General features: G+C 34.8%; 2 protein-coding genes across 4 annotated transcripts in view; one reads left to right on the top strand and one right to left on the bottom strand.

The window, feature by feature from the left end:
* Positions 1-1,267, top strand: part of LOC107681292 (protein CBFA2T2-like) — a 44,471-nt gene extending 43,204 nt beyond the window's left edge. For all 3 annotated transcript variants that reach the window (XM_016477563.1, XM_016477561.1, XM_016477562.1), the window contains one exon: positions 256-1,267. In XM_016477563.1, the coding sequence (XP_016333049.1) occupies positions 256-519 (264 nt within the window). In that variant the 3' untranslated portion in view covers positions 520-1,267. The remainder of the gene's footprint in view (positions 1-255) is intronic.
* Positions 1,268-7,361: 6,094 nt separating this feature from the next.
* The window catches only part of LOC107681272 (N-terminal EF-hand calcium-binding protein 1-like), a 34,338-nt gene continuing 19,733 nt past the window's right edge, over positions 7,362-21,966 (bottom strand). Inside the window, exons 4-12 of the mRNA XM_016477522.1 lie at positions 21,659-21,756; positions 20,097-20,233; positions 15,760-15,837; positions 14,593-14,707; positions 14,433-14,486; positions 12,896-13,008; positions 11,410-11,487; positions 7,892-7,983; positions 7,362-7,710 (exon numbers count right to left, since the gene is read on the bottom strand). Of these exons, the coding sequence (XP_016333008.1) occupies positions 7,682-7,710; positions 7,892-7,983; positions 11,410-11,487; positions 12,896-13,008; positions 14,433-14,486; positions 14,593-14,707; positions 15,760-15,837; positions 20,097-20,233; positions 21,659-21,756 (794 nt within the window). The 3' untranslated portion in view covers positions 7,362-7,681. The remainder of the gene's footprint in view (positions 7,711-7,891; positions 7,984-11,409; positions 11,488-12,895; positions 13,009-14,432; positions 14,487-14,592; positions 14,708-15,759; positions 15,838-20,096; positions 20,234-21,658; positions 21,757-21,966) is intronic.

The following is a 21,966-nucleotide window of genomic DNA, read 5'->3' on the forward strand; positions in this document are numbered from 1 at the left end:
AAAATGTACCCTTATGACTGGTTTTGTGGTCCAGGGTCACATATTAATTTTATATTCATTAAATTATTTCAATCATTTTCATTTCAAATATTTATACACACACACATATATTTATAGGTCAGTTTTAATGTCACGTTTAATGTGTCTTTGCTGATTAAAAATATTTCTAGATGCATTTGTTTAATATTATGTTTAAACGTGTAATGTTTATATATTTCTAATGCTGTAAGCTGTAATTTTCTCTCTGGTTCTCAGTGCTGCTGGAACTGCGGTCGGAAGGCAAGCGAGACATGCAGCGGCTGTAATGCGGCGCGTTACTGCGGCTCCTTCTGTCAGCACAAGGACTGGGAGCGACACCATCTCATCTGCAGCCCGGGGCTCCAGGCGCAGCCCAAATCCATGCCACGCGTCCTGGCCAAAGCTCCGGAGAGCGGCCCGGTCCCGAGTCCAGGCCTGGAGAAAACCTCCAGAGCATCCACACCAGCGTCCTCCTCCACGCCAGACACCAGCGGACACTGAGAGCCAAGGACTCAATGAAAGAGGAGTTTAGCTGCTGGATGTGACAGAAGCTGGACAGTCACACACACTTTTCCAGTTCATGGACAGGAGGACGTGTTTTGGCACCGCTCTGCGTGACTCAGCTTGCTTTTTTGGTGCAAATGTGATCTGTTTTACCCGCACAAACTGTTGTCAGTGTTTCGTGAGCGTTTGTTTGTTTGTGTGTGTGATTGTGTCTGTAAATACAATATCAGAGCAATATAAAAGTGATGGATTCACCAAAGCTGTCAATGCTGTGACCCGTTCATTATTATCTGACAGTGTTATCAGAGTTGCCATAGAGAATGTGTGTGTGTTAAACGTGGAAAACAAACCCTGGTCTGAAGGGACCAGTTTTGATCAGGGTCCAGATGTACGATCAACAGCTTCCGGTACAGATTAATCCACCAAACCAGGTCTTGAGCTGGTCTGTTTGTATCCACATGCGAAGCTCTGCGATCTCAGGAGGATGTTATATGTATATACTTTTATTTTTGTTCCACTTGTAGAGTCGAGGCGGTTCCTTTTCTTTGATTTCCACGTTGACGTCTTCAGCTACCTTCGTTTCGTTCGGTACACCACATGCTGATTTATTTTTTTTTATTATAAGAATGTGTAAAATATAACGGTTTAAAAGAGAATGTTTATTTTGTGAGCTACTCTGTGACATTCATTTCTTTAAGAATCCTTGAATATTGGTATGAAGTAGATATTAAAAAATAAAGACATTAACGTGAGCTCAGGCTTCGACGATCGTTGTGTTTGTTTTAGCAATGGATTTGATCATGTCATGGAGGTTTTACTGTATTTTGTAGAGTAATAACATTAAAAAAAGTTAAAAAGACAGTTGGAAAAAAAGAAACACATAAGTTTACTATTTGGCTAATTTGATAATCCATCTGTTTAATTATAATTGTAAGGTGCATTGTTGTTGCACTGACTGTAGGTATATTAATATAGAATTTTTTCTATATTAGAAAAAAAATTATTATAAAAAAAATACAAAATCTGTTTTGAGAAAATCTAAAAAAATGGAAATTTACATGATTTAATTGTTAAATTATTTGTAAAAATTACATACTATATATATTATATACACATGTATTATTATTATTGAAATAATTTATTACTACATAAATTAATCACTAGGTCCACAAATCCTGTGTTAACAAATATATAGTGTAACATAAAACATAAAATATATTTTCAACATTAAACCTCAAAACTGAGGGGAATAAATCACAAATAGTTATTTTCAGATGAGAAGTCTATTATTAAGAGCAAAACCATTCAAGAAATGTGTTGAGATGAGATTTCGTGACCTCTAAAGAGATGAAAATGACACACGGACATGTTAACCCACGCGTTTCCACTTTCCATCACTAGATGGCAGAAACACACTGATTTGATCAGCTTCAGTCTATGGATTGAGTCAACCTACATGTTTTACACAACACGAGCAACCCACTGCAGATTTATGGCCAACTGTAGCTGAATTTGTGGATTAAAAAGCATGTAGGCTAAATATAAAAGGATCTGTCTGGAGCAAAAGGCCCCTGAGGGTTTATAATGACATAATGCAGATAAAGAAGCAATAAATGATAGGGATATTTCATTAATTCATCTAAATTGTGATTGGAGCATGTGTCACTTTTCACATTCACTCATGGAAAACAACTCGTTTTCTGCACCATCAAGTGTTTTTGACCACAGCTGGTCTTTAATCTTTGTTTTTGGGACCCATATCATTCATTCAACAGTTATTGGAAAAAAAAACTATTAATTTCTCATCTTGAACAAAACTAAAAATCCTAAATTTTTGGACTCAAAATGTTTTCTAATTTCATGGATTTTCAACATGCATTTTTTTTTCCCCAAAAAGTTTAAATCATATACCATGGTTTTACCATCACTTTGCATTTTGAGTTCTTGAAATGCAGCCCACATTGAGTTTTTGTTTTGTAGTTTGAGAATAATGATTTTTGAGTGAACAGACGAGCAGACTCCCTTATATTTTGATGCTTTGGAGATTTAAACATTAACGTTAATGAAGAAAGACAGCGTGGGTTAGTCATTCATGACATGCAGATGTGGATGTGTGTGTTTGTGTGAGAGGGCCGATTTGAGTTTTAGACCATCGGAGTGAGGACAACCTTGTAAAGTGAGGACATTTTGGCAGGTCCTCACTTTCTGAGAGCCCTTTAAAGGCCTGTTTGAGGGTCAAGACTTGGTTTTTGGGGTCAAGTTATAATTGGGTGAAGGGTAGGTTTAGGGTAAGGGTTTGGGTAAGACACTTAGTTCTGATAGGTAGGTTTAGGGTAAGGAGCTAGAGATTGCATTGTGTCAATGTATGTCCTCAAAGATAGTTATACGGAGTTGTGTGTGTGTGTGTGTGTAGTCTTCACAAACATCTCCTCTGTCATCATGATACTGTAATAAAGATGCTTGACATTTAAGAGTGTTTCAGAACAACGCGACATGATTAAACGTATCAATGACAGTCACGATCACAAAAACCAGTCCAGAAATAACATCTGAATGGAAATCATAATGTTATCGCTTCAGCAAGCACTTCTGCCATTGCTGCCTTGGATTTGTCCTTCACAGTGCATTGACACACGACAGAAAACCCTGTTCAGCTCTTAAACACAAGAAGCCCAAATCTGATCGCACAATGCGTGTTGAAAAAGGTCACATTTGGTGAAAATGTGCTTAATTTCATTAAATAACATAATGCTATACAGTGCACAAATAAAAATTGCAAGGTTTTCTTTACTCATTTGATTTTGTGGTGCAATACGAGCTCCAACAGTAGGCTAATCAATCCGTTGATTTGATGCAGGATCAGGTCGAGATCTTTCTGGCTTCTCAGCAGATGCTGCGCTGCATGATGTGATTCAACCTTCTTCTCGATCAACTCTAATCATTTAATGAAATCAGGGTGGAATTGAGATTGAGACACTCCAGGCCCGCTCTTTAACTCGAGGCTTTGCTCAGATTGATGCAGTAGAAGTTAGATTTTTGGGGTTTCACACTCAGATGCATTCCACCCAATTTTCTCTCTTTTAAAGCCATTTTCACACTCTCTCAATAATCACACACTTTCCTTCAGTCACACTCTCACACTTTGTCTTTCGTTTCGGGCTCAAATGGAGGGTTTTTAAGCTCTCAGTTAACGCGAAACACCTGCAGCCACTAATGAGCACAAGCACACATTTTTTTTATCGATATTTTTAATTAGCTTTTATATTTTCCGTTTTCATTTTAATTTTTAAAGCTGTAATTTTGTTGTGTTTTGTCATTTTTATGTCTAGCACATATGGTTTTGATTCATTTTAGTTCAGGTTTAGTTTCAGTTATTTTAGTAGGCCACTTAAAGTTCAACTAAACGAAAATGAGAAATATTTCCTTTGCATTTATATTTTATTTGATCTTAGTTACTTTTATTTGAAGTAACGAAAATGTTGTCTTATGGTTTTAGTTTTAGTTAACGAGTTCCAAACATCATCAGAAGAGGGAGAAAAGCACATGTTCACAATCAATACTGGCATCATGCTTATTAAGTACTGCACTATTGAATTGTATTGTATGTGTGTATATATTTATTTATTTATTTTTGCATATACAAATTTTGCATAGTATGCAGTGTACATACTTCTAAAGAATTAAAAGTAGTATGGAAGTTTGCTCCAAACCAGAAAACCACTACACATTTTATTCATTTTTATACATATTTTATCACACTTGATTTATCAATATCATATGTATATATATATATGTGTGTGTGTGTGTGTGTGTGTGTGTGTGTGTGTATATTAAAGGCATAGTTCACCCCAAAATTAAAATTTGTTGAAATTGTTCTCACCCTCAGGCCATCCAAGAAAGCATTTTTATGGATTATGGACTTGTATTTTGGTCAGAAGCAAGAGTTTGAAGTTACTGATGGATTTGTTTGAGCTTTTGTCTTCTCCAGATGTTAACTGATGGACTGGAGTGCTGTGGATTACTTGTGGATTATTGTGATGTTTTTATCAGCTGTTTGGACTCTCATTCTGACGGCACCCATTCACTGCAGAGCATCCATTGCTGAGACACTGATGTAATGCTACATTTCTCCAAATCTGATGAAGAAACAAACTCATCCTAATCTTGAATGGCCTGCAGAGTGAGTAAATGTTCAGTAATTGTTCATTTTTGGGTGAACTATTGCTTTACTGATCTGTTAAGCATCATCTAATGTGACACTGTTAATGCCATTAATGTTAAGCTCTTATGAAATGTTATATAGTCCTGTCATAAATAAGGAAGCATATATTAGTATTTATTCAAGTGCATGTAATTTTTTGCACATTTTTTAATCACTGTCCAATTACTCTTGCTGACAAGAACTTAAAAGTCCCAATTACTGTCTGTCGTCTGAATGCTGAATGTTTCTGCATCATTTCAGAAACGCCATGAAATGAGACGCAAGGAGGAAAAAACACTGAACCGTGTGATTATGAGAGAGCGAAAGGATCTTTACTAATTACTTGGAAAGATGTCACTATAATATTTCTGACTTCTGAGAGTCTAGCATGCCGCTTTATATTCATAAATTCACAAAAACTGTGATCCAAAGGATATTAGGAAGTTTAAAATCTGAAATGGCTGAAGAACAAAACTACACACAAAATAATTGTCCGTCTTTTATTGTCATTCAATGGAATAAACCACATAAAGTAAAAAAACTAAAGCAAAAAGGTCAAGTTTCTGTTTTTCAGTTAAGATGCATAAATAGTACAACAACTAGCAGGTTTCCGTGTTCAATAAGACAGTCAAACCAGGATCTTATAGTGTATATGTAGTAAAGTAAAGAAATAGATCACCCGAAAATCATCATTTATTCACCTAAAAAAAATTATTTATATATATATATATTTACCTGGCCAAAATATATTTAAAATAAATGCTAAATATGTTGTAAACAGTGAAAATTAATTAAATATATTTGTCAAATTATTGAAATATATTTTGTTTTAATTTTCATATACCAATATTTATTTCAAAATGTATTTCAGGCACAAGAAAATACATTTCCAATCTTACAGGAGCCTACATTTTGGCTTTATTCATTATTTATTTGTATTCAAATGTGTTATATGCTCACACGTTATAGACAACAAATATTCAAATGTGACATATGTGAATATATTTTCTTGGATTATAATATATGGGGGGCTTTTTAAAAATGTATTTCTATTTTTAAAAGATATTTTCAAAAATATAGAAATAATGACCAAAAAATCTATTGTCAGAAAATATATTTACTTAAATATAGTTTGAAACATATTTTAGTAAATATTTTTTTTTGCCAATTTTTTGTATATTTTGAAATATATTTGAAAAAATAAAATATATATATATATATATGTTATATTGTTATTATTATTATAATTTTCCTCTATGGTTCAAACGCATATGACATATGTCTGAAACGACATGAGCGAGTAAAAGATGCCAGAATGATTAGTTTGGGTGAACTAGTCCTCTAAACGCCTTTGGGCAGGTTTACAGAGAAATGAAAGACTGTACATCTCCATTAAATGTCTATTCTATTCACACTCGACTCGAATATTTCAAACTTTCCTTGAGAAATAATCTGTGATCGACATGTTCTTTGCAAATCAACTGACATGCTAAAAAACATCTCCTAATCGGCATGCAGCTTCATGTTCCAGTATCCAGAGAAGTAAAAGTGACTTTAAAGGTGTTAGACTCAAGTAGCAGATCATTTTGCTAGTGTTATCTTAATTATTTACAAGAACACATGCATTCTTGTTTTCTTTGTGTTGTTTTGCTCTGAGATTCGCTGTATCTGCATCAAAGCTACTGGCTTCAAAAGCTTGGTCACATAATGGAGCAAATACGCTTTGATTTGTTATACATGCGAGGAATATTAAACCCATGCCTGTTAGCGTCGAGTTGAGCACGATTTAGAGCTGAAGATTCAGATCCTTTCCATTCATGAGTGTGAATCTGAATTGAAACGGATGCTGAATTGAGAATCTACTGAATTGCAATTCCAAAGAAATTCAATACAGACTGAGGAATTTAATTAGTTCAACATAAGCTCTAAAACATTAATATTTACAGCATTATTTTTGGATAATTATGCCTATTTGTTCCGACATGTCGATACATATTTTTTCTCTCAACTGATGAGTTAAAATTTTCAAAGCAGTTAAAATATTTACCACAAAACTGTACACCAGACAACTTAAAAATAATTATTAAATATTTTTAAAAATAATACAAAATAAATATTACCATTAAAATATGAATCTATTGATATATCTTAAATTCTGTGAAATTAAGTGTTCATTCACTGTAGTACATAAAAGGAAAATTAGCTTATTAAATCATAATTAAAGTGCAATTAAATTAATTTTGTTTTAATAAAATCAATTTTATTTTAATACAATTTAAATAACTCAATAATGAAACTCATTATTTAAAATACTTTTAATGCATTTATATTAGTTTCTTAGAATTTTCTCTGAATTCAAAATTTAAATAACTCAATTAAACATAAGAAAATAATTAAATAAATGTAAAATCATTTTACAGAATTTATATGAATTTCTTTACATTTTCTCTGAATTCAAAATTTAAATAACTCAATATTTAAACATAATAAAATAATGAAATAAATTATTTAAAATACTTTTACAGCATTCATATTAAATTTCTTTAAATTCTCTCTAAATTCAAAATTGAAATAGCTCAATGATTAAACATAATAAAATAATGAAATTATTTAAAATACAGCATTTATATGAATTTCTTTACATTTTCTCAATGTTGAATTCAAACATTTTTGCTTCCTGTCTGCAAATTCGATTCAAATTCAGGAATTGAACTTGTTTGTAAAAGCATCTGAATTCAGTTCTGAATGATGCACAACCCTGTGTAACATGTTTTGTTTTCAGTGAACTATCAGACAGACGTTATCAATACTATGCAACACAAAAACGGCGTGTGTGTGTCACACGTACAGATGATTCATCTGATTTTTTAGGTCTAGTTATTAATTCAAAGACACACTGGGGTGATGTTTCAGATCGGGGTTCAGCGGTGGGCGGTGAAGGGTGTGTTGTTGCTGCTGTTAGTTGTTTGTCATGATCCACCAGGACGCTGTGAGAAACAAACAGGTAGATATTAGAGAGATGAAGCATCATAACTTCTCATTAAAGATCAACAGCCAGCGCTTTTGGCTCCAGGGTTCGTGTTTAATTCCTTCTGCCTACAGGCTGAGACAGACGCATTCAGCTTGAAACAAGCAAACTAATAAATGATGTGGCCCACACGCTCTTACCTGGCATGAGCATCGTGGAGACGATCTCTGGATCCTCCAGCATGTCTATGATGCAGCGCTGGAACATCTTACTGGCGTCAGACTGTAAATAACTGCAGAGAGAGACGACAGACGTCAGGAGAAACAATCCAGCTCACATTATGAGATGATATAATCAACAACATCCTCCAGATGAAAATAGCCAGGGGTCTCATTTATAAAACTCTCCGTAGATTTCATCTTACAAGTGTATGTACGCACAAAAGCCAGAACCTGCGCAAAAATCCCTTTATATATCCCATTCAGGGGAAGATTGTGCATACGTGCATCTCCATCCCGTCTCCTCCCCGAAATCACCATGTATGGAGCTTACAACGCCTAGTTTTACTATGCATAACTTCATCTGCATATCATTTCCATGCACATTCCATCCATGTGACACCATGTTTAACACCGTCAAAGGTACAAGACATTAAGGAAATATGAGATATGGACTATAAATGCCATTTGTGCCATACACAATTTTTATTGCTAAAAATCATCCAGTATCCTTGTTATGTTTTAGGATAAATATATCAAAATATCCATAAAAACAAAACTGTTTAAAATAGTTCTCAGATAAATATTTTAGAATAGAGTTGATGTCATTCTTTTACACTGGCCAAATAGTATTTCAATTGTTTTAAACAATTCAAATCAAATTAAATGTATGCAGTTTTGCTGATAAGGTGACCATCTTTTAGCTATTTTTAGTGGAAACAGATAGGCCTGTATTTATTGCAGTGTATATAGAATTGTCTGTCCAAGTTTATTTTTTATAAATCTCGATATGTGTGTGGAAAATTGCGTACGCATGTTTCTATGCCCATTTTGTGCGTACGCAATGTTTATAAATGAGACTCCGGCTCTTTCAGAGATTTCTGAGAGTTCTGAGTTACGTCTAGCTGACCCAGAAATGAAAATGTGAAAATCCCAGATATGGATGAGTTTGTTTCTTCATCAGATTTGGAGAAATGTAGCATTACATCAGTGTCTCAGCAATGGATGCTCTGCAGTGAATGGGTGCCGTCAGAATGAGAGTCCAAACAGCTGATAAAAACATCACAATAATCCACAAGTAATCCACAGCACTCCAGTCCATCAGTTAACATCCGGAGAAGACAAAAGCTGCGTGTTTGTAAGAAACAAATCCATCATCAGCTTCACAAGCCGTTAACTGCTGGACTGGAGTGGTGTGGATTACTTGTGGATTATTGTGATGTATTTATCAGCTGTTTGGACTCTCATTCTGACGGCACCCATTCACTGCAGAGCATCCACTGGTGAGACACTGATGCAATGCTACATTTCTCCAAATCTGATGAAGAAACAAACTCACCTACATCTCGGATGGCCTGAGGACGAGGACATTGCCAGCTATTTTTCATTTATAGGCGAACGATTCCTTTAAGTCTCAGACTTATTGATCTATCTGTTGGATTAACGAAAAACGTGAGGAACGCTTGAAGTACTTGTTTAGAAACAATCATTATTTTTGATATTGAGTTTGATGCCACTAGTGGTGCAAAAGTTACACATTTCAGCTTTAAATAAGTAAATACATTTTCCTTGTGTATGAAATCTGAGTTAATCTATTTTCATCATCATAAGAAATTCATTAAATGCATTACAATCAGGTGCACTGAAACAAATCATCATGTGACACTGAAGACTGGAGTAATGATGTTGAAAATTCAGCTTTGCATCACAGGAATAAATTATAGTTTACAATATATTAACAGAAAACTTCTTTTTTAATATTAATAATATTTCACAATAGTACTGTTTTTACTGTATTTTTGATCAAATAAATGCAGCCTTGATGAGCAATCAGAAACTTCAAAAACATTTTAAAAAGATCTTACAGATCCCAAACTTTTAAAGACCTTTTTTCTTCTTCATTGAGGAAACACACCATCTATTAAAGCGGGCGAGTGCACACACTCCCTCCACAGGAGATAATTACATTGCAGTATTATTCACGGCAAGTTATAATTTACACTTTTATTTCTGAAATTATTTATTTCTTAAATTAGATAACTGTATCTTTGAAGACAATGAGCAGATGAGAGCCACACACGAGCCCACATATGTACTTCACAATGCCGTCATATGAAGCGGCACAAATGAGATTAAGTAACACAAGATGTCACGTGGAAATCTTCTAGATGAGTGTGTGTCGCGCGCTGTGTGTGTTCCTGAAATGTGTGCTATTAGATGAGCCATCTCATTTAAAATGAGTCTTGTTAGACCCTCAACAATCTGGCTGAGAACACAGAGGTGCATACGCACACACGCACACACACACACACACACACACACACACACACACACACAGAGAGAGACAGACAGACAGACAGACACACTCTCTCTCTCACACACACACACACTTATCTAGATATCATAATGAAGACATACATTATCTTTCAAATGTTTGGAATAATTACATTTCTTATGTTTTTGAAGGAAGACTCTTCGGCTCACCAAGGCTGCATTTATTTGATCAATAATACAGAAAAAAGTAATCTTTTGAAATATCTTACAATTTAAAATAATTTTTTTCTATGTGAATATATATTCAAATGTAATTTATCCCTCAGATCAAAGCTGAATTTTCTGCATCATTCAGTGTCACATGATCCTTCAGAAATCATCCTAATATGCTGATTTGCTGATTATTATCAATGTGGCTCCATAATATTTTTGCGAAAACTTTGATAATTTTTATTTTTTAGGATTCTTTTATGAATGGAAACCTCAAAAAGCAGCATTTGTATTTAGCATTTATTTGAAATAGAAATCTTTTATAACTTTATTTTAACTTTTATAACTTTACTGTCACTTTTGATCAATTTAATACATCCTTGCTGATTAAAAGTATTAATTTATTTCATTTAATTTTATTTCTGACCCAAACTTTTGAATGCTAGTGTACAATAGGCTACATCTTGAGGAATCACATTCTACTAGATATTTTAAAATATAAGAGCTTGATGAAAACATACTGTGACTTTCAGAGCTCAAAACTTCTTCTCCAGGCCAAAAAGTGCATTTATTGCATCTAAACTGCACAAATGACTCTTTCTGAACTCTTTCTTCGTGGTTTTCTGGCATCACGAAGATGAACATCAACACAAGACCACCCACATTCACATATCAGCACACCATCAAACCGAAACACTCCTTATCTATTTGGAGATTTCTCCTTTAGTCAAGATAATCAGGTTTCAGCGAGCAGGTGTAGTGAACAGAACAGAATCGTGTCCATCCATGTACCCAAACAGATGTAGGACCCAGCAGGAGCTTGTGCCCATGAAGGACTGCAGCAGGAGGCTGAACGAAGCCTCAAACTAGACCGTGCTTGTCTTGTGTTCGTAAAAATAGATTCGATTAGGATTTGATTTCCAAAGACCCCTGAACCGACTCTCCAAATTACACTGCTCATCACACACACACTTACACACTTACACTTACACACACACACACACACACACACACACCTCATCCAGGAAATACGGTCCTGCCAGAACTCATAGATGATGTAGCAGCTCTTCTCAGGAAGCTTCTGGATGGACACACTGAACGAGATACAGAGAGACAAACAATCAGGGCAAACATCATCTGTTGAGACATTTGAGAGAAGATTCTGGTACTAAAACTAGTCATTAGTTTTTATAGTTTCCAAATTTCCATTTTGGGTTTCATCACACAGTCAGCTATGGGAATGTTAACTCTATAAAGCCTAATATTTGATACACACATTTCTAAGTCCTCTAAATGATCAACATGATGCTGATGTTTCACACTCAATCACCTCCATGCCTTCTGATTGATAGTTTAGTTTTTTTTATCAAGTCAAATCTCTTTTAGTGTAATTGTACAAACGTCCAGCTTCACGTGTCTTTCTGCTGTCAAATCTTGACTGATTTTTATCAAGTAATCGTCAGAATAACTGCAGTAATATCTCCAGATGAACACTTACTGGACTGAAGCAGCTCAGCTTTACTTGATTCTCCATCAATCATGTTTTAGAGTCTCAAATCTGATCATCAGGATCTTTTGAGGAGCGTTTGTTTCCAGAAGCTTTACTTTCATTGTTCCTCAGCGGAGGAATGATCTTTACAAGCCTCCAGAACATCTCACATCTTCTGAGGAGCCTTTATTTCTTCAGCTCTCAATCACTGCATTATATGTTTGGATCATTTCAATCTCATCTTACTGAGACATGTTACTGGAGATATAGAGACGACTGATATTTAGATCATTTTATGTAAGTATCTGCTCTACTGTTATAAAGATCTTACTGATTTACATGACAAGCATCATAGAAATATCAGCATCTGCACTAAATTGCACAGTTTTTTCCTTCATAATCTCACTATATCAGACAATATGAGCGATAAAAGCCTGATATACTCAACAAAAAACACATTTTTTTTTTTCAGTAAACTGTTCCCTTTCATTTTTTTTCTGACTGTTATTTCATATGTGACCCTGGAGCACAAAAAAAGTCGCTGGGGTATATTTGTAGCAATAGCCAAAAAAACATTGTATGGGTCAAAATTATAGATTTTTATTTTATGCCAAAAATCATTAGGACATTAAGTAAAGATTATGTTCCATGAAGATATTTTGTAAATTTCCTACCGTAAATATATCAAAACTTAATTTTTGATTAGTAATATGCATTGCTAAGAACTTCATTTGGACAACTTTAAAGGCGATTTTCTCAATATTTAGATATTTTTGCACCCTCAGATTCCAGATTTTCAAATAGTTGTATCTCGGCCAAATATTGTCCTATCCTAACAAACAAAAGATGTATAAATCTCAATTTCGACAAATTGACCCTTATGACTGGTTTTGTGGTCCAGGGTCACATATGTCAGGCTTTCAGTATTGTGGTCATTATAATATGAGTTATATCTTCATAATAATAACTTGATGATTTGGCATTTGAGTGAATGTGGTGTATGTTTTTCTCACTGGAGGTTGTCGTTCTGATTGGCGGTGGTGTCGGCGTAGGTCTTCAGAGTCTTCTGGAACTCCTCGAGACCATTCTCTGTCACGCTCATCTGTCTCTGCACCAGCAGAATGTTCTAGACGAGAGCCATCAGATGAGCAACTCATGAAAGAGAACTAATGCTAGCTTTGGGTTTCATGCAGAACATGTGAATGTTTATGATGAACATCTGAGCACGATGTAAAATCTGTCATTATTCATTCACCCTCATGTAATGATTTTACAACACAATGAAAGTGCATGAGGACTGACGCTGACCCTTGTGAAAAAGAAGTGTGCTTCACTGTACTGAGTGTGCACTTGTATTTTTAAAAAACTTTGCTTTCAGATAATACAATATTAATTATTAATACAATACAAAGCCACTTAATAGTACTTAGTAATAGTTTAGAGAAACTTAATAGTTTCTTAAGCACACTTTTAAAAAGTGCACTTTATAATAATGTCAAATTTAAAGTTTTCCTTTGAGGTACATTTTAAGTCATTATGTTTTAATAGTCCTTTGTCATGCTTTAAAGAAGTACACTTATTTCGATGTGTTTATGAACAACCTAAAGCACATGTAAAGTACTTAATTATAATTTTAACTGTAGTGTGTTATTGGATAATACATTTAATGAAAATCTATTTTAAATCGACTAAATTGCAACTTCATTATTACAAATGTGTAATTACAAATATATTTAAATACATGACATAAAAAAATGTTTCAATAGAAATGACATTAAAGTATATTTTAGTTTACCATAAATGCCTGTCAGTACATTCAGCAGTACACTTTAAACATATTTCAAAGACAATAGACGTAATTATGAAATTACATAAAAAGTTGTACTTAAGTCCCACTTAATTATGTCAAAGCCCTCTAAAGTTTTATTTAATATACATTTAAACTATAACACATTCTCATTTAATTGCACTTAACATGCAATTAAGTGCCTAAAAACATTATATTCAGTTCGCATTTATGTACAGTATATCATGTACTCTTTTTAAAAGTATGCTAAAGTGTACTTCTTTTCCCACAAGGGGTCAAGGTTTAAAAAAACAAACAAAAGATCCATAAAGGCACAGCAGCTTTTGTGCTTTATTTTACAGGAACAGACTGAAAATGTAATTTCTGTTCACTGATAATGTTTACATTTTAACTGCTGAGACCGGATCAGTGAGTCAGTCTGAAATGTGAATGAATCATTCAGACAGATTCTGTGAACTGAATCAACCATGACTTAACCATGTTTTTCACAATTTTGCTGAACTTCGGCTGATCCTACACTTCTGTTCGCTCACTGCATTCACCCATTATTGATTTTCATTCAAAATGTTGTGATTTCCATCACGGCATTTGTAGTAAGATTTCAAAAAAATCCACATTTCTGCAAATAGTCTATTAACACAGTTTAACATGGTGAATTCTTGCATTATGATGGAGGATCTTGGAGCTTCAACAGATATAAAACATGGACTGGACTTCTTTCAGCGGCGGATCGGAGCACTCACTGATTTGTATGTGCTGGCCAGTGTATCTTCTTTCAGCGGCTCCAACTTTGGACTCTAAAAATGAAAAGCAAACTGAAATGAGTTTAAAACATATTATCTTAATATACGTGCTCAGAACAGAAAGTTTATTCTGTGTGAATGGATATTTCAGTGTATTCACCTGACACTCCAGTTTGTCGATGAGCTGCTGCAGTCTGTTGATCTGAGAGCACCAGTGCTCATCTGTATCTACGGTAACGCCTGAGACGCAACACACACCAACACTCAGTACACAACTCCACTCATCACCAGCAGGGTTATTCTTGATAACTAAAAATAGCGTGACTATACGTCTCTGTTTCACAGACATGTCTTGGACGGGATTTCTAAATTGCCTAAGATGTCTCGATATTTGCTTTGTTTTCCTATTGTTTTCATACTTGCTGAAGGCATTGACTGAAAAGTAGTTTAACCAATAGCATGCCACCGTTGTACATAATCAACCAATCATGGTAGGAGAGAAGGCGGGATCTACAGAAACGGTCAAAGCAATGCAAATACACAAACAAATAATGTATGAGAACTGTAGAGAGCAAAACAAATCCAAAACCCGGACATTTTGGGCAATTTAGAAATCCGGCCAGGACATCTCTGGAAAAAACAAGATATATGGTCACCATACGAAAAGTAAAAATATTTTTGCTATTTAAAATTAAGCTGCAATAATATATATATATATATATATATTAGATAAGCACTCAAATTATTAACTGGAAATAAATAAAAACTAAAACTGAACTAAAGCTAAAATAAAAATAAATTAAACCAAAATAGTAATATAGAAAATAACAAAAAGAACATAAAATTGCAAAATATAACACTAAAATTAAAAATATAATCTAATTAAATCATATTACTGAGAGATATAGAGTGACAACTGATATTTATATGCATTTTTACTGTTATAAAGATCTCATTGCTTTCCATTGCAAGTTTTCAGAATTTCATCTAAATTATTTGTCCATATAAATATCAGCATCTGCACCAAATGTAAAACTGAGGCATTTTTTTTTCCATATTCTCTAAAAGTTAAATAAATAAATAAATGAATGAATGAATAAATAAACAACTAAAAGCTAATTTAAAATATTAATAAAACTAGAATATCAATCATATAAATTATACTAAAATCATGTATCTCTGTGTGTGTGTGTGTGATTATGTCTGTGTGTGTGTGTGCGTGTGTGTGTGTGTAAGCGAGTGAGTGAGTCTACCTGTTTTGCTATTCTGGTGGGGACTTAAACCTGAATACACGCAGACTCATGGGGACTCATGTCACGGTGGGGACCTATTCTTCTGCACTCGACGGCCACATCTTCTGTTGTTCTTCTGTATGACCAGATGCTCCGGGACTTTAACTTCAACCCTACAGAGAAAAACAGCATAGGTCCTCTATTAATGTTCTGCATCATAGGAACATATGAATACTTTTTTTGCTTAAAATATTAAACTGTCCTTGTTTTTTTCAGCAATAATACAATGCTTAAAACTAGATGCATTCACTCGGTGTTGTTTTCAGTGAATATATCTTTAATTGTGTCCATTGTGATCAGCCGAGCGGATGGCAGATTTGACAAAGCGCAGCTGGTAAGTGAAAGAACACGGCGTCTGCACTTCTAAATTCACTGCCAAGAACTGATGAGCACAAGAGAATATCATTGAATGAAAATAACCTTGTCAACGCTGTAACCCTGCTGACGTCACACACATATGTTCACGAGTCAGAACTCTCTCTCAAGGCTGCTGTTGACCTATATCTGCTATTATCATCACCGCAGTCACCATCAATGTTCCTTTCGAGCGCACGTGTATTTCTGATTAACAGACCACAGATTCAAAAACGTGTGGAAAGGCTAGAGATTTCTGCATTTCAGCGGATATCATCTACATATTGATTTTCAGTATGAAACTGAAGCTGTGAGATATTTTGTACTGAAATACGCAGCACTTATTCATTTATGAGAGAAGCTGAGTATCCAAGAAGAGAACGAGATGTTCAATTCACCAAACACAATTATAAATGTCCATGATTTATTATTCTCATTATTTAAACATAACAAAACTCATTTCTACAAAAAAAAAAAGCCTTGAGAAAAAGTAATAATGCATCAAGATTGAACTTACTAATATTAAATAAATCTGGACTAGTTAACTTTTTATACAACAAACTGGATGCCAGATATAGGCTATAGTGTTGAGTGCAGTTACACTAGTAGGTGTCTGCATTAGTGAGCATTAAATCATTCATTAGACTGATTCACTCAACAACACTGAATCATTTAGTAATGAGACAAGTGTTTTTATGAGTGAGTCACTGAATTCATTCAGCCGATTCGCTAAACAACAGTGAATCATTCAGCATCAAAAAAGTCTCTTAAAGGGTTAGTTCACCCAAAAATGAAAGTTAGGCTGTGTTTTACTCACCCCAGAGCCATCCTAGGTGTATATGACTTTCCTTTTTCAGACGAATCCAGTCGGAGTTATATTAAAATTGCCCTGGCTATTCCAAGCTCTATCATTGCAGTCAGCGGGTGTTGCAGTGCTTCAGTCCAAAAGAAGTGAAATAAAAAGTGCCCATCCATAAAAAAGGGCTCCGGGGGGTGAACAAAGGCCTCCTGTAGCGAATCGATGCGTTTTTATAAGACAAACATCCATATTCAAAACGTATTAATCGCTTTAATGTAGCTTGCGCCAACAGTCCTACACGGATGGAGCTCCGGGCAGGTGACGTATGAGGTAAGCGCTGCGCATACGCCGGTGAGTCTCATGAAAACCAACGTTTGTTAACAGGAGCAAAGGAAGCAAAGTTTCCTTACTTTAGCAAAGGAAAACCAGTCTCCTCTTGGCTTATATCGAAATCCTCTGACATTCTTCTTTACAAATCCTCGTTTTGTACTTCACACAGCCTAATTTTCATTTTTGGGTGAACTAACCCTTTAATGAGTCATTCAGCCGATTCGCTCAACAACCATGTCACTGAATCATTAATTCAACTGATTCTTTCAACAACACTGAATCAATTAGAAACGAAACAAGGCTTTGAGTGAGTCAGTGAGTCATTCATTCAACCAATTCACTCAACAACACTGAATAATTCAGCATCGAAACAAGGCTGTGTTCCAGGTTTTTTTTTTATGCCCTTCCCTCGCTAACTTTCGTTGACTCGGATGTACGTCCTTGATTACATTGCACGAGTGGTTTCTATTAAGAATTTGTTTGATACAGCATTCTATAAGTATAAAGGTGTGCTTGGGCTGTTTTAAATATTTTTTAAAAAGTCATTTAATATATTCATTGCTGCCTCGGTCAAAATCGAGGGCTCGAGGGTCTGTCCATGTAAACGTCCCTCGTCCACTTCACGAAGTGGAACGCACTTCAAAATGGCATTGAGGATTCCCCCATTGAGGGGAAGTGCTTAGGGAAGTTTGCAAGTGTCATTAACATTTAGTCATTTAGCAGACACTTTTATCCAAAGCAACTTACAAATGAGGACAATAGAAGCATATGCAACGTTCATATATGTATATATACAGGTGCATCTCAATAAATTAGAATGTCGTGGAAAAGTTCATTTCATTCATATATATATATACACATTCATACATATATATACATATATATAAGCAGTGTGTGTCTAAAAGTGAAGTGGAACGCAGCCCAAGTCTCTTAATGAGTGAGTCACTGAATCATTCATTCAGCCAATTCGCTCAATAACACTGAATCAACAAAACAAGTGTCTTTATAAGTGAGTCACTGAATAATTCAATCAAATTATTCTTTCAATAACACTGAATCATTCAGAAACGAGACAAGTGGCTTTATGAGTGAGTCACTGAATTATTCATTCAGCCGATTCTTTCAACAACACTGAATCATTTAGAAAGGAAACACTTGTCTTTATGAGTGAGTCACTGAGTCATTCATTCAACTGATTCACTCAACAGCATTGAATTATTCAGTAACGAAACAAGTGTCTTTATGAGCGAGTCATTAAATCATTAATTCAGCTGAATCATTCAAAAACATGGATTCATTCAGGAACAAAACACTGTTAATGTGTGTCTGCTCTGCTTTTGTTTGGAACTACAGTATTTTCGTTAGTAGACCAAAAACATACAACAACTTGTAATATTGAGTCTAAAATGTAAGTTACTAAATATTAAATTCTTGTTTACTGAACTGTACTATAAAAGCAATATCATACTCAAAATCTTGCTGTAGTGTAAATAGCATTTACCTCTTTTTTTACAATTGTAAACAGTTTTTTTTAATATAATTTCATCCACAATTAGCTGTATTATCAAATTATTTAAGTTTGGCTAGTTAGCATGAACAAGTTAGCCCAAAAATGCCATAACTCTCATTCAGAAAATTGTGAATGCTAATTTGTTTGTTCTCCAGGTATTATAGGCCTATGTAAAAATGACACAATGAAGAAGTGAACAAAGGATCTGAAGTCCAGCTCAGCAAGAACAAGAATCTGAGGAAAAATCTGTCAAAAGTGAATCAAAAGTCTGTAATACTGAAGCTGTAACATCAAGAAATGATTCTTATGTTCACCAGGACTGCGATAAACCCAGCTCTCGTGCTGTTTATGGGTAACTTGCTGAACTGTACAGCCAGTCATGTTATGAAATCGTCCTAATTGGGCTTTTCAGTTTGACAAATGGGAATTACAGTCAGGGAGAAATAACAGCAGAAATGTTCTTTCACTTATTGAGCGATTAGTAGCAAACAAGAACATATGCAAAAATTTTCCTGTTGTTCCATCACATTAAGAGCTCTTCAGAGAATACCGGCGTGTTTCTGTGACAGCTGCTTCGCGAGGAAGAGAATACCCTACGGATAAACAAGACAAATGTGCTTCATCATGAAGAACACATTACATTACTTCTGCTGCTCTCTGTTCATCAGTTTTCTGTTTCTCCCTCTTTTTCTTTCCCTCGCTCTCATATAAATGCTGAGACAGGTGAACATCCCTCAGCAAGCAGAAACTGCACCCTAATAAAAATAAAAGATCTTCAGTCCTTCTTAGCAGCACCTTTGGTTCACAGAACCTTCTTCATGTCAGAAGCCATTTTTGGTTTCCTCTGGAACCCGTGAGGCCACAGGAGAACCGATTTAAGTTCTCATGATGTCTGAAGACATACAAGGTTCTTCTAAGCAGGCTTGTGTCTATTCAGGATTGCATTTAAAAAACATATAAACTATTAGATTAGAATGCTGTACATTAATTCGATTAATTTAGATTAGGATGGACAGATAGATAGATAGATAGATAGATAGATAGACAGATAGATAGATAGATAGGTTTTCCTCTCATCTGAACTGTAATAGGAATCTCTTAAGGCGTCACTGGAACTCCTTTCTGGAACCTTTATTTTTAGGACTGCAAGACAGAAAAGTGTTGTGCTTACAGTGTGTGTGTCTGCGTGTGTGTGTGTGTGTGTGTGTGTGTGTGTGTGTGTGTGTGTGTGTGTGTGTGTGTGTGTGTGTGTGTGTGTGTGTGTGTGTGTGTGTGTGTGTGTGTGTGTGTGTGTGTGTGTGTGTGTGTGTGTGTGTGTGTGTGTGTGTGTGTGTGTGTTTGTTTATTTGTGTGTGTCTGTGTGTGTGTGTGTAACTCACGGAGTGGTGCTGCTCTGCACCTCCACAGCCTCCATTGCACACTGCAGAGACATCTGGAGCGAAAGCAGCTGACTGGACGTCTCCCTCAACATGAAACGGGTCACAAACTGCCCCAGAACAGATGAACCCTGGTACTCCTGCACGGGAAACACTCATCATCGTGCTGAATTAACTCGCTGCATCAGTCGGTAAATGTCTTTTACAGCCGTCATTATTTAAAATCCTGCAGTGTTTCCATCATCAATGCAGAATAACTCATCAAACACGATTAAGCTGCTGCTGATGAAGGACACCAGCCACTGACTTTAGTGTGCTCTCAGGAAACTTGACAAGTAACAACCTTAATTTTGTTTTCAGACACCGGCCTGAAAACAAACGTAAGGCCCATTTTATCCTGAACGCACAGATATGCCCTCAACACCGTGTAGAGAGTACTGAGAGAAGCAGGATCTCCATTACAGAGAACATCAGTCAAACCTAAAGATCAGGGCTGGCACACAGAGATAGTGGAGTGGACATCTGCTGAGTCTTACCGTTTGCACTTTCTTGGTTTGCACTTAGTTTAAGTGTGCACATAAGTCACACTTAAAAATGTTTGCCTGTCATTGCATTATATTACAAAATATTAAAGCTTTGTCATTTACAAAGTATCAAATATGGTGCACAGCAACAGAACAGACCTGCTGTTATTGTTATTTTGGTATTATTTATATACTATTATAGTTTTTATAAATATTTTGAATATTTTGTTTATAGCTTTTTAATTTTATTGCAATTTTAGTGTTTTTCTCTTAGTATTTTTTCCCCTTTTGTCATTATTATTATTGTTATTATTATTTAAATATTACTATTAAGGTTTAATTTATTTTATTTATTTCAGTTTTAGTTTTTATTTATTTACATCATTTTAATGATTTGAATGGTGAAAAGCGCTGTACAAATAAACTTGACTTGACCATTTAGCGCCCAAACTCTGGAATAACCTACCTAACATTGTTCGGGAGGCAGACACACTCTTGCAGTTTAAATCTAGATTAAAGACCCATCTCTTTCACCTGGCTTATAAATAAAGGTGACTTGACTTGACTTATTTCTGGTTAGTAACTAAGTAAGTTAGTTGAAAAGGCAACATTTTTAAATTTTTGTTTAGTTTTTCCATCTAATATTTATATTTTATTTTATTGCAGCTTTAGTTCAAATAACACAAATGTTTTAATAGTTTTAGTTAACAATAAACCTTGGTGTTATATGTTGAATTAGCTTTTAATTTTATATTTTCAGTTTTAATTTTATTTAAATTTGAGTTTTTAAAATAATTTTGTTATGTGCTTTTGTCATCATCATCATCATCATTATTATTTAAATATTATTATTAAAGTTTAATTAATTGTTTTATTTATTTCAGTTTTAGTTTTTTTTTTTCATTTAGTTTTTCCATCTGATATTTATATTTCATTTTATTGCAACTTTATTTCAAAAATATTCCAAAAATCTTTTACTAGTTTTAGTTAATAATAAGCCTTGCTGTTATATGATTTGATCTCATTGTGATCCTAGTTTACCTCCTTCGTCTTGTCCATGGCCTTTAGGACAGCGACATTGAGTTTCTCTAACGCTGACAGAACGTCCAGGTATTCTCCAAGATGCTGGGAAAAGTAATCTGAAACGAGAAAGAAGGTGAATTATAGGTCAGAAACCAAATATGAGTCCTATACTTTCTCCAGTGGATTTTCCGGCATGAATTTGTGCATGTTTTAAACAAATATTACCTACAACCTCTCTCCAGACCGTCCTACACACATACACACACACACACACACACACATTACTAACCCTGGATTATGAGGACAATCAGTGTTTAACTGGACTT

The sequence above is a fragment of the Sinocyclocheilus anshuiensis genome, unplaced genomic scaffold (assembly GCF_001515605.1).
Source record: "Sinocyclocheilus anshuiensis isolate Anshui unplaced genomic scaffold, SAMN03320099.WGS_v1.1 scaffold1632, whole genome shotgun sequence".
NCBI lineage: Eukaryota > Metazoa > Chordata > Actinopteri > Cypriniformes > Cyprinidae > Sinocyclocheilus > Sinocyclocheilus anshuiensis.